The 13,862-nt window shown below is 36.2% G+C and overlaps 1 protein-coding gene across 9 annotated transcripts in view; it reads left to right on the forward strand.

The window, feature by feature from the left end:
- Positions 1-13,862, forward strand: part of AGBL1 (AGBL carboxypeptidase 1) — a 555,889-nt gene that overhangs the window by 346,450 nt on the left and 195,577 nt on the right. For 4 of the 9 annotated variants that reach the window (XR_013364441.1, XM_077871456.1, XM_077871417.1 and 1 more), the window contains exon 17: positions 7,559-7,722. Coding sequence is in view for 7 of the 9 variants with exons in the window: in XM_077871456.1 (XP_077727582.1) it covers positions 7,559-7,722 (164 nt within the window). In the remaining 2 variants the exon portion in view is untranslated. Of the gene's footprint in view, positions 1-7,558; positions 7,723-8,199; positions 9,608-9,634; positions 9,827-13,478; positions 13,609-13,862 lie in introns of those variants that run through there. The other 5 variants (XM_077871435.1, XM_077871428.1, XM_077871474.1 and 2 more) reach the window with 5 other exon arrangements.

The raw sequence follows: 13,862 nt of genomic DNA on the forward strand, positions 1-13,862 counted from the left end.
TATTCTTCTAAAATGGAATTAATTTGCCAAGTCTGAAAATCCCCATTGGTGTTTTGATTTCTTATGCTTTTATAGGCTAATATAAGGAGAATTGATAATGTGTAGTATTGTATTCTCAGAATTCAGCATAGTACTTTATTTGTTTAAATTTTCCTTGTTATCTCTTGGTGAAGTCCTGGGATTTATCAGACAACCCTTGGGGTATTTATTATTAATTCTATTCCTAGATATTTTATAGTTGTGTTGCTATTGTGAATGGGATTTTTACTACACTTAATAATTTATTTTGCTGGTTTATAGAAAGAAAATTGATTTTTGGATATTTAATTTGTAACCTGTCTACTTACTCGATTCTTGCCTTATATGTAATAGATTTTCTGTTTCAGTTGATTCCTTTGGTTTGTTTTAGTACATAATCAGTCTTCAAATAATGATAATGTGATTCCTTCTTCCTAATATGTATGACTCATTTTTTCTTATCTTATTGAATTGTTTGGAACCTGCCAAAAAGTAATAAATAACAGTAGTGAGAGCAGGCCATAGTTTTGGTCATAGTTTTATGAAGGACTGTGTATATCAAGTATGGTTTGGGCTGCTGGTTTATCTAAGTATTTGCTATTGTTAGTGGTGATAATAAAAATACTTGCATAATTTGCAGTGGGCCACGTGCTGATATAAATTTTTATGTATACAAACTCACTGAATTATCTCAGCAGCTCCATGGGATAGGTATTATTATTTTTTTCCCTATAATACAGATGGGAAAATTGAGGCAATAATAAGTCAAATGACTTCTCCAAGATCATACAGTTAGCAAGTGGCAGCGCTAGAATTGAGATGCTAGCGATCTAAGCCTCACCCTGCTGTGCTGCCCCCTCAACCTAGAAAGAGTTCTGGTGGGCTTAGATACTAATACTTGTATCAGAAATGGATGCATCCATCCAGAAGTTTTTGGTTTTTACTCTTGCCTTTTGATCTAACACAGGTGTTAGTAGGTTTCCTAACGATGTCATCTCCTTGCCATTCGTAGAAAAACACTCTCTAGATCATACTGCATAATTATTTTTATATATTTCTATTTCTGAACATAAACAACTTTTTCTTTAATTGGGTTATTTCTATATGTGGATATATGTATTACATGTAGATTTATGTAGATATATGTAGATATAATCAGCATATAGCATTATATTAGTTTCAGGTGTACAAAACGGTATATATTCGCTATATGTATATATTGTGAAATGATCACAATAAATCTCGTTAGCATCCATCACCACATATAGTTACAAATTTTTTTCTTCGGAGGGGAACTTTTAAGATCTACTCTCTTAGTAACTTTCAAATGTACAATACGTTTGAAATTAGCATATTAATATATTAACTATAGTCACCAAGCTGAACGTTACATGACTTACTTATTTTATAACTAGAAATTTGTACCTTTTGACCACTTTTACCATTGTCCCATCCCCCACCCTTCTGCCTCTAAAAACCATCAATCTATTCTCTGTAAATATTCTCTGTATATTCCTTCCTTTTTATAGCTGAGTAAGATTCCATCACATACACACACACACACACACACACACATACACACACCCCTTTATCCATTCATTCACTGATAGACACTTAGATTGTTTCCATGTGTTGGGTATTGTAAATAATAGGTTTATACTAATATTTATAAGACATGACACTTTTATTTATCTATATGTGGTTTGCATTTAATTCCTTCTCTTCTTTGGGTTTATCTTCTTCTTGATGCCCTCACACAGAAACAACATTCTTGAGGCACAACTTTTTCCCCTCAATTCTGTACATGTTGCATCATTGTCTTTGATATTTAAGAGTGTGAATAAATTTTAGGTCATTTAGTTTTGATTATTTATTGGGTTCTCAATCCTTTATTTTGTTTCTTTTTATTAATTATATCTCATATATTTGGTGAACCTGTTTGATCTGCAGACTCAGATTTTTTAAAAATATTTTATTTATTTATGAGAGAGGGTAAGCAGGAACAGGGGGAGGGGCAAAGGGAGAAGGAGAGGCAGACTCCCCACTGAGCAGGGAGACCTACATGGGGCTGAATCCTGGGACCTCAGGATCATAACCTGGACCAAAGGCACTTAACCGAGTGATCCACCCAGGTACCCCAGTTTTTTAAAAACACAGAATAGTCCTCCCTTCCTTTTCCCCATCCCCTTTCCCTTTTTTTTTCTTCTTGGCTTCTGTAGTGATTGCCAAACTTGTCTAAGTTTGAAATTCAAAAGGAGAGTAGATTACTTTTCCTTAATCTGCTCTAAAATTCTAATTCATATATATATATATGTAAATTATATGATATGTAATGATATGTCATTATTTTAACCTATTTTTTCCCTTGAGATATTGGAAAATTTCTCGAAGGTGTCTGCTATGTAATGGATTTTATTTTCTGCATCGAACAGTATGTTAACTCTTTCCATTTGGCTTTTAATTTAGAGATTATATTTTCCATCTCAATAGTATAGTTACTAGTTACATCTGTGCTCCTGTCATATCTTTTGCTGTACTTTTACCAATACAATCTATTCTTGATCCTTTATGAGAATATAAACAAGAAATTTCTCAGATTTTTCTCATTCCTTCCAGTAAATATTTTTCATAAAAATACATTTGTTTGGTGTTTCAGAGTGCCCCCTTTTAACGACAGCATTTGTACATAAGTGTAACATTTTCCCTCTGTATATGCTTAGAGGTTATTCAATGATGCTCAATTTTATAAAAAGAGATAGGCTTTGCCAGGAGTAGTTGTAGATCTTTGGATCTACATCTTTATGATGACTTGTCACCAAACCAGTGACATCATAATGTGTGAAGGGAGGATGCCTTGCTGTCTTAGCCTTGGCTTTGGGTACAGCAGACAAAAAAGGAAAAGTCTTCATTCATAATTTCTAAACACAAACCCTCCTTTAAGTAGATTTAGGTTCAAAATGTAAATGTATGCTATGGCCCTAAAGTCTTCAAGCCAAAGCTTCAGCCTATAGTGGTCCCTGATGGGTAGTCCCCAAGTACCTAGGGGAGGAAAACACAAATTATCTCTGGAGCAAAGAACATTAAAACGAATCCACAGAGAATTTATTGAAGTTCAAAAAAATGTGAATTTAGAGTTTTGAAAAATCATGAAGTATTTAAGCAGGTAAGCCTACAGCATTGACATTAAACAGGAAATCAAATGATGGATGCTCACAAAGGCTGTATATATAGGAATAATCATGGAGAGAATATAAAATAGCTACATTTATAGTATTTCAGAGGCAGTTTTTGAGATGAATGAGTCAAAGAGCAGATTCAGGAAAGCTGGAGAGCAAATTATTAAAACGGAACATTGATATGAAAAGATATTCAGAATTTATTACAGTGATAGAAATAAAAAAATATGAAAGTAAAGGTAAGAGATATGGAGAACAGAGTAAAAATAAATAAGTTTAATAGGAGTGTTAAGCTTATCTTTGATGAGGAGTGGAGGAAAGGCAACACCCAGAGAGATGGTGGCTTACATTTTTCTAAAACTGATGAGAGCCACCAATCTGTAGTGTCAATAAATTATATATAAAAGAAATAAAAATAAATCTAAATCTTCTTCCGAATATAAAAGATCCAGAAAAGACCTGGCAACCTCCAGAAAGGAATTCTCATTTATTAGCATGCTATAGCTTTCTAAACAGTTTCTGGTATGCGGATGTTCTCTTGATAACATCTCTCCTCCAAATTTTTCTGTTTTATTGGCAAATCACAGCAGTAATGTCTGAAAGTGTGTATGTGGGATTGAGGGTGGCCACCTCTGCTTTTATTGCCAAATCATCACCAGAAATCATATCATTACATGCTTTGTTTTTGCTCCCCCCCCCACTTATCATTAAATCATAAGCATTTTCTCTATTGTTAAATGGCTGTTATAATTATAATTTTAATGGCTTTATTATAACTCATCAAATTTATTCCATTGTAATTTCCTTAGTCATTTCTTCCTTACTATATATTCAGCATTTTATTTCCTTCAAATTTTGATTACTATATATAACTTTGACATAATATATATTTTCTGCATATAGCTTCACTTTTATTTTGAATCAGTCCCTCAGGAAAAGTTTTAGAAGTGATATTGCCATGTCAAATGTCATTGCATTTTGATAAGTGCCAGCTTTTATCATAAGAGTCAGCACTGTGTATTAAAATTTGAATATGTATTAAAATTTGCACCATTTTCAGGGTGCAAGAGGCATTTTTATTTAAATAATACAATAGAATATTTTTCTATGCTTGGTTATTGATTGCTTTTCTTCTTTTGGTCATCAATTACAAGTGCCTATACTTTTTAAACATTCTTTGTGGACCTTATGTTTGCCTTGGGTAATTTTCTGTAGTAATATAACTATTATTCCCATATCTATGATATTTAAAAATTGTGTGATGATGAGGGTAGTGGCGAATTTTGGAGTCAAATATACATGAGAATTCAACAGTCTGGCTCATCTACGACTCATTACTAATACTGTTCTCTCTTTCCTATCTCTTTTAAAGTGGTTGGACAAGCTAAAATATTCAGTTACCAGATCATTGTAAAGCTGGAGTTGGCTCTATTACACACTCTGGCCAATAAAATATTAGCAAGGGTATGTTGGTGCTTCCTTTCCCCATTTTTTCTTTCTCCTTCCTTGAATGAGGATGTGCTGGCTGCAGCTACAGCAGCCATATTGCAATCATGATCAGAAAACCAGAATGACAGACACAGTAGTCCTGATTTTTTAAGGACACTGAAATAATGCCACGAACTTTCTAGCCCCCAACTTATTATTCATGAAAAATAAAATTCCATTTCTGGTTAAGCCACCTTAGTCAGACTTTCTGTGACTGGCTATGGGGAAAAAAATCCTGATTAACACATTTAAGCTGGAAGGAGAGGAGAGTGGGGTCTCTATTTTAGTAAGACTCACTTTTAAATTAGACCAAAGCCAGCTTTATTCATAAACTTGTTACTGTGAGCCCATAACTGACCAACCTAGGTATTAGAATTTCTAAATTTTGTCTACCTGTTTTCTGAATCATATCCAGAAATGTGAATGCATTTCCTGAAGCAAAACTAAAATAAATTATTTAAATCTTCATGACATTTGACAGTGGGAAACATAATTAAAAACATTCATATACTTTATACCCAAAGAAGTGAAGTTCCACTTGACAAATACGATATGTATCCAAGAGACAATATATTCATGCCTCTCCATATCCATCCATGTAGAGCTATTGGATCCATTTATCATATATTGAGGATAAACTATATAATAGGCTATTTGCTCCATGCTAGAGATGTAAAAAAGCAAATACTACTCAGTCTTTGCCTTTGAGGATTTCATTTCCAGACTGGGTATGGGAGATGAGAGGAGACTATCCATCTAAACAAATATTTTTGATATTGTGTGAGAATAAAAAGAGTAGAGTAATAAAGAGAAATTCACAGTGAAGAGCAAAATGGAATAAGTAATTTGCTCAAGATCCTACAGTCAATAAATGGTACAAGTTCCTTTAATCAAGGTCTTCTGGACAAGTCTTTTTTACGATACCAATTGCTGCCTGAAATAAATGGACCAATATTTGAGATATGGAAATATTTTTGTATTATAAGAATGCTATCATGTTGGCCATTGTTTATAGATATTGATTTATGCGATAGTGTCACCCCTGACCTATCAATATGGCTCACGCAATGAAATTTGTTTCCCCCAGGGATTTGTCCTTTTTTTGACCTGTTATGTGCTCTGCCATATTCTGGGGCTACACATATGTATCAGGCAACTTGCCTGCCATTAGAGGCAAGATTTTGTTCATATTCTCCTTGTCTACTCTTTATTGCCACCAGTGAGGTAGCTTATTGAAGAGGAGGGCATGGCCTTTGCTTCGTAACTTCCCACCCAACTGGTCATTCTAGAATGAAGAAAAGCAGCCAGGAAAACAGGATGCAGGGGAAGAATTAGACCTTCGAACTTTAGCTCATGGAAAGAGACTGATGTTTTTCTCTCTCTTTAAATAGTGATCTTTTCTATTGACTTAAGAAAAATAACTTGTTAAACATCTGTCTTCCCCTCCCACTGCTGTTGTTTACAGAGCAACAGACTTCTCTTAACTCTGAAGCAAAATCTCCTTTCTTTAGGAAAACAGGTGTCCAAACATACAGGAAATCAAATTTTCAAACAGCTGAAATAGGCTTTCTACTTTCCTTTATCCTTCTACCTAGAAATTCTTTTGTGAGGCTGATGATTTCCCAGTTTAGAGTTTTGTTTTCCCTCATGATGCTTAGGACCAATATTTTTTAATTTTTACTATCACATCTCTGTTCTTTGTATCACTACTATTTGGATATGAAAATCTATTTAAAAATAATACTCAAATATTGTTACTTTTTCATTGAAATGAAATATATTTATAAACAGAAAGAACTCAAGAGCACATTGAATTCTGAATTCTAGGAATAAGGAAGGAGAAGTTGAGCTGACATTGACAAGCATTGTGTGTATCCTGGAATATCACTACATGCTTAATTATGTGGATGGAAGAATTATGATCTCATTTTTCAGATAAGAAGATTAGGGCTAATAGATTTCATTCCTTAAGTCCAAGATCATGCAATCAGAAAATGGCCAAGTCAGAATTCAAATCCTATTTCTATCTAATTTCAAAAACCACACACTTTGTACTTTATCATGTAATGGAGTCCTTCCTAGTCTTTGTATAGCCCTTTGTTGAAGAATCAACTCATGACTCACTTACTATTCTCTCTTACTGTGAGGTCATGGATGAAGTATCAGCTCCATTGGTTTAAATCTTCCTCTCTAGGTAATGGATGAAATAGCAACATCTACCTCATAAGACTACTAAGTATTCATCGGGTTAAGGCATATAAGAGGGCTCAGAATAGTATCTGACACCTAATAAATGCTCAATAAAATTGTTAATTTTTATTCTACACTACTTCATGGATAATAGCACAGAGTACATATCAGGGCTTTGGTATCATGTATTGTCTCAGTACAGATGGAATAACAAATACTGGTGTTATTGCTCTTAAGTTTGGGTATTTACGTATGAAAGATCTTCCATATTCTTGTCCACTTGTTGACAAATTTATGGGAGAGAAAGGGCATCTCTTAGTACAATCGTTTATAGTCTTTTGTTTCAACGGTGGAACACTTCTTAAAAATACAGATGCATTGCTGTTCCGACTGAAGTGGGAAAAGTAACTCCTGGAACTCCATCTACCCCTCTGCCCTTCAGGACCCCTGCCAGCTCATTACTGTCTTAGGGGTCCTTCTGGGAAACCCTGAATGACACAGAATGCAGACTGAGAACCACCAAACCAGAAAGCACCCAACAAAGCACATTGGACAGTGACGGATAGATGCTATTAATTCTCAATTTCTGTGATAGGCATGTGTCCAGAAGTCCTTCCTCTATCTCAAATTGTCTTCACTCAGTTTCCATTATGTAGCCTCTGTTGATGGTTTTATTTACCTGGCAGGGCCTACAGTTTGGTACCAGTGAACTGGAGGAGATGGGAGCCATGTTCTGCTTGGGTCTACTCATCTTGGAACTCAAGTCTGTAAGCTGCAGCCATCAGCTCCTAACCCATGCAGCAACTCTCCTGCATGCTGATGAAGAGGCTCTGGACCACCACCTCCAGCGGTAAGATGCTTACAGGGGTGTGGGAGAAGTTTGGACCTCAGTATTCCCATCAGACACATCTTGGAAGTGAGAGTCAGGTGGTCCCACAGGTCTTTGACGATGAGAGAATATGGAGGAGCCACCAATTAAAGGTAGGGGCAGTAGTGCTCTGCTGGCGCCAGAACTGGAACATCCTCACTTCTCGCTGAACATAGGGGATGCTGCCTACTTGTGCACATAAATGCATATATAAAGCTACATGTATCTATAAACATGCATTTTTAATAAATTTTGCTTATGGTAAGGAAGATGCAGCTTAGCAATACACATGCACTTCTACCTATGCTTGTGCTTGCCAAGAATGTGTTTATAAGTATACAGGTATCATTTTGGAGCCATTACTCAGCAAAAAAGGCAATCTCATTGCCAATAACCAGGAACTTGGGGACAAGAAATATTTTACTCTACCCATTCTTAAATAGCACTGTTCCTTCTCAGATCATGAGAAGAACCACCTGAAGATGATTAATACATTGGCCTGGAGACCCTGACTCACAGCCATGGCAGAGAAATGATAGATCTCTGAGAACTGTGAGGATCATTAATGAGTCAAGAGAAGGAGAACCATTATTCAAATAAGCTCTTTTGATACCCTTTACTATAGACAGGTATTTTAGACTTGACCAAAACAGAGTCAGAGGACAAGCAAGGAAGATATAATGGCCATGTGAGAGAAGAGAAGACCAAGAGAAGTCAGAGGAGTCAAAGAAGATTAAGTCATTGCCTATACTTTGAGCCAGGGAATGGGTGGGGTGTTGAGCTGTTTGCGGAGGAAGTGCCTGCTGGCAAACCAGGAAGCACCTCATTATGCCCTTCAGGTCCAAAGGCAGAGAGAAAGCCATTAATACTGGGGCCATTTTATTTCTAGCTTATTTTCATTAATTTTCCTCCTGCCACTGTTAGGCTGTATTTCCAGTGTGACTTCTCACCAAATGGCCAGTCAAGCCTAGAAAGATCTAGCAGCATAAATTAATTTTGCTTTGGAAGGCACTGGTTTCTCTGAGACTTAATTACCTAAATGCAGTAATTAACTTGCTCAATCACACTGTGCTATAGATCATAGACTATGGAGACCTAAGTAAATCTGGACCTCTTTCTTCCCTAGAGACACTGCCCTGATTTCTTTGTTTTGACATCATCACTACTGCCATCCGCCGCTACTCCCTTCAATACTGCTCTGCACCCCCAGGCTTGGCGCATTTGGCACCACTGTGGCGTTTCAGCCTCTCCCTCTGACAGCAAGTGCTTCCATCTGCCAGGATATATATTTCAACTTGTCTTTTCATCTTTTCCTTTGCTAAGCTATCTTGGGTGCAGGCATGCCTGCATTTTCTTTCTTTCTTTCCTTTCCCTCCACCCTCTTCTGTGCTGCTCATTGAGGGAAGATTGAGCAGAGTTGGCATTGCTTGCTTTCCCTGAATTGATTGCGCCCGTCTGTTTGATCCAATGCAGGGAGGATTAGTTGCCTGTAAACTGGAACAAGAAGAAATCTATCAAAGAAGTGCCTCTTCTAATTCAAATCTAAAGAATTCGGTGTCGAGTTCCAAATACAATGGCTGCTATGTGGGTTATCATAAGAAGAACGGCATTACCCACTCCTCCATGCTATCCCACACTCCTGATTATTAATTTTTCAGTTGCAACCAGCCCATGAGCACTGAAGCTTGGTTACCTCCATGACCTCTGACCCTTTTTAGCTTGGTTTAGCTTCTTAAGGGCAGGATACATATCACATAGGATGTGATTCATGGGTATGGTTTAAATAGATTTGAATTAAATTCAAGAGGCACGGAGTTTGGGGATGAATGACAGAATGAAATTTGCCTGTTTCACCTAAACATTTGTATCTTAATCCACTTTTCTATTTATCAAGGCAGATGACCAAAATGGATTGTGGTTCCTGCCCAAAGGACCCTAAAACTGCCTGATTGAGAGGAATATCACCTTGAAAATATCTTGACTCAGAAAATATTCCAGCCAATAAGTGTATATCCATTAAAGGATGGTGGAGAGGAACTTAATACAATAAAATTTATTGGTTTACAATCAGCAACAGGCTGTTTGAGTCCCCTTTAATTAGTTCCTGATGAATAGGGCTCAGTCATGAGATATAATAATCAGCAGAGCGGAGCAAATCCTAGGGATTTAGTTAGCAACAGGGTCCTTCCTTTAACACAAGGGTATAACTACTGCTTGTCAACACTACTCTCCATACCTTTCAAGAGGAGAACTCTGCCACCCTCCTGCCCACCTGACTTTCCCCTGAGTGTGCTCTATACAACAGGGTTATATACTTCAGCAAGATTTTTTCTGAGTTGCACAGAAGAAAGTACTAGGGAAAAAAAAAGGTGGGTTTTTACCTAAAACTCACTCTTAGAGAAATGTGATGACATGGTATTTAGAATCTCTTTGGCCGCATATAAAGTGTTCACCCCTGGGAGTGATGTGCTGGGAAGACAAACTATGGCTATGTTCCATGAACACCGTGTTTTTTGACAATAGGTTTCATGCTTCATTTACCATAAAAACAATTAGAGTGTAGTCAACATCCACGGAGCAACTTAACCATTTTTCATGAGCAGAGAAAGAGCAGAAATGGTGGATGTTTGCCCAGTGACTGAAGCTTAAAATGAAGTAGAGTACAGGCGCTCTTTGTTTTGGTTTGTCTTTTCCAGTTCTCTTCTTCCCAGTTGCTCATTTAAGAAATGTCTGCAGACTGGAGAAGGCGGCTTTTGATCTTCCTTCCTCTCTTCCTTCCTCCTTTTTCTCGATCTTATCCCCGGAAATAATTGCTCACACGCTGCAGGAATGCTAAGCTGTTTCTTCCAGAGGCGTCATTTATCTGTTCTGACAGGTCTTTTGCAAAGTCATTTCCCAGTTTTGCTGAGTCAGCCCCTGCTCTTTTTCATTTGTATCCCTCCTTTGCCGCTGAGCTCCCCTATCTCCGCTTGTCCCTCCATTAATAACAGAGAGAGCCCAGAATTTCTGAGTTGTGCCTGGTGATATAACTTAGTATCTGGTTTATTCTTCCAAACTGTAGCCCTGGGGGCATGAACCTGGGCTCCCCTGAGCCTCAGGACAAGTTCATTGGGTCATCTCTTTAGTTTGATGAGGCAAGCCAGAAAAAAATAAAAATCTGTCCTAGACTGTAGAAAACATTATTATATCTCAATAATTAAAAGATCCTTGATTTTTACCTAAAAATAGTTTTGCCTTTCTGAATTATATGATATTTTGAATTATATGAAATTGACACATTAAATTTAAATGATATTAACTTATATTTTGGAAAGCACACACAAAAACACCATATTCCTGTCTTTAATAGAGAACCATTGCCAACATTTTGGTGAAATTAGATTATATTTTTCACCTATGAATAAACAAATATATAATACCTTTAGTGACAATGTATGGAAGTTCCCTTTTCTGTAACTTCGTAAACACCATTTTATCTCTTTTAAAATAGAGTTTATTTCTAAGAGCAGTTTTAGCTTCACAGTAAAACTGAGAGGAAAGTACAGATTTCCTGTCTATACCCTGCCCCAGACATACGCAGCTTCTCCTATTATCAACATCCCCCACTGAAGTGGTGCATCTGTGACAATTGATGTACTGACATTGACACACCATTATCATGCAAAGCCCATAATTTATCTTGGGGTTCACTTTTGCTGGTGTATATTCTGTGGGTTTGGACAAGTGTATAATGACATGTATGTACGATTATAGTTTCGTACAGAGTAGTTTCAATGCCTTAAGAATCCTCTGTGCTTTGCCTATTCCCTCCCCACGAGCCCCTGGCAGCCACTGATCTTTTAACTGCGTCCATGGTTTTATCTTTTCCAGAAAGTCATATAATTGGAACCATACAGTATGCAGCCTTTTTATATGGCTTCTTTCTCTTACAAATATGCATTTATGTTTCCTTCATGTCTTTTCATGACTCGATAACTCATTTCCTTTTAGCACTGAAAAATATTCCATTGTCTGGGTGATTCACAGTTTATGTATCCATTCAGCCACTGAAGGACATGTTGGCTGCCTCTAAGTTTTGGAAATTATGAATAAAGCTGCTATAAACATCCATATACAGGTTTTGTGTGGACAGAAGTTTTCAGCTCCTTTGGGTAAACACCAAAGAGTGTGATTGCTGGATCGTATGGTAAGAGCATGCTTCATTTTGTAAGAAATCACCAAATGGCTTTCCAAAGTGATTGCACTTTTTTGCCTTCCAGCAGCACTGAATGAGGGTTCATACTGCTTCACATCCTCACCAACTTTGGGCTTTGCCAGTATCCTGAGTCCTGGATTTTGCCAGTGTCCTGGATTTTGGCCATTCATATAGATGTCTAATGACATTTCATTGTTTTGATTTGCATTTTCCTGTTGATGTACCATGTGGAACATCTTTTCATGTGCTTATTTTTGAGTTGTATGTCTGTCTTTAGTGAGGTGTCTTTAAGGTCATTGGCCCATTTTTTAATCAGGTTGTTTTCTTATTGTTGAATTTTAAGAGCTCTTTGTATATTTGGATAACAGTCTTTTCTCAGATGTGTCTTTTTCAAATATTTTCTCCGAATCTGTGGCTTGTCTTCTCCCTGTCTTTGCAGTGTCCTTCCCAAAGCAGAAATCTTAGTTTTAATGAAGTGTAACTCATCAATTATTCCTTTCATGGATCATGCCAATGGTGTTGTGTCTGAAGAGTGATCATCAAACCCAAGCTCAACTAGATTTTCTCTTACATGTCTTCTAGACACACTCACTGCTTTTGCATTACAATTTTTGCCAATTTTAGGTGAAAATGGGGTGTGGTTTTAATTTAATGTTATATTTTCTGATATAGATAAAATACTTCTATATCATTTCTTTTTAAAATAAATTTCCTGAGCATGTCTTTTGTTATTTATTTCTTTCAGCATCATGTTTCTTCCTTTCTTTTATTTATATTTAAATCTAACTTAAATTTCTTTGTTAAAGATGTTCAACCATCTCTTTGTCATGGATATTGCAAATACTCTCCCATTTACCTTTCACATTTTGTCTTGTAGTTGATTGACTAGATTTTTTTTACATGATTATGTGTATCAGTTTTTTTTCTTTGTCTCTTTTAGCTTTGATAACTTACCTACTTCAATCTAGTAACAATTTATAATTACTTGAATTCAAGTAATTCAAATAATTATCCAAATAATAATTCATTGTAAAAATGTGTTATATACTGAGGTAGATACTTTTATAATGAGTCTATTTACATATTATAATTTCTAGTTTTTGCTATTGAATAATTTTCTATTTCTAAATTGTTCACCACTTGCCCTAGTAATTATTAAATAATTTATCTTTCAACATTAGTTAGTAATATCAGTTTATTTACAGTATTTACATGTGCATGTACCTAGGTATATTTTTTGATATTATATTCTTTTCTGTTAATCTGTATGCCAGGAACATGTAGTTATTAATATGGTAGCTGTGCAACTTAAATATATAATGTCACAAGCACCACCTCATTAATATTTGTTTTAAAAATGTGCTTCACTATTTTCCCTTCCTTGTGTTTTTCACTGATGAGCCCTATAATGAGTTGTTAACCACCAAAAATGAAACCACTGGGATTTCAACTCAAACTGCATTAAAATGATAGGTTTATTGGTCTATTGACTATTTGCCCATATTGCTTTTTCCAAATCTGATATTTTCTTTCACTTATTTAGATTTTCTTTGATGTTCACCAAGAAAGTATTGTAAGGGGATCCCTGGGTGGCGCAGCGGTTTGGCGCCTGCCTTTGGCCCCGGGGCGCAATCCTGGAGACCCGGGATCGAATCCCACATCGGGCTCCCGGTGCATGGAGCCTGCTTCTCCCTCTGCCTGTGTCTCTGCCTCTCTCTCTCTGTGACTATCATAAATAAATAAAAAATTAAAAAAAAAAAAGTATTGTAGGGGTTCTTTTTGTACCCTTCCATGAAATTCCTGGGTATATCATAAACTTTTACTCTTAATATCTTAAATATTCATGTTATTCTTAAACGAGTCTTTTCCCCATACTTTTTTAAGTGGCTGTCATCATGATATAAGAAAATTCTGATTATCTATATAT

The sequence above is a fragment of the Canis aureus genome, chromosome 2, assembly GCF_053574225.1.
Source record: "Canis aureus isolate CA01 chromosome 2, VMU_Caureus_v.1.0, whole genome shotgun sequence".
Lineage (NCBI taxonomy): Eukaryota > Metazoa > Chordata > Mammalia > Carnivora > Canidae > Canis > Canis aureus.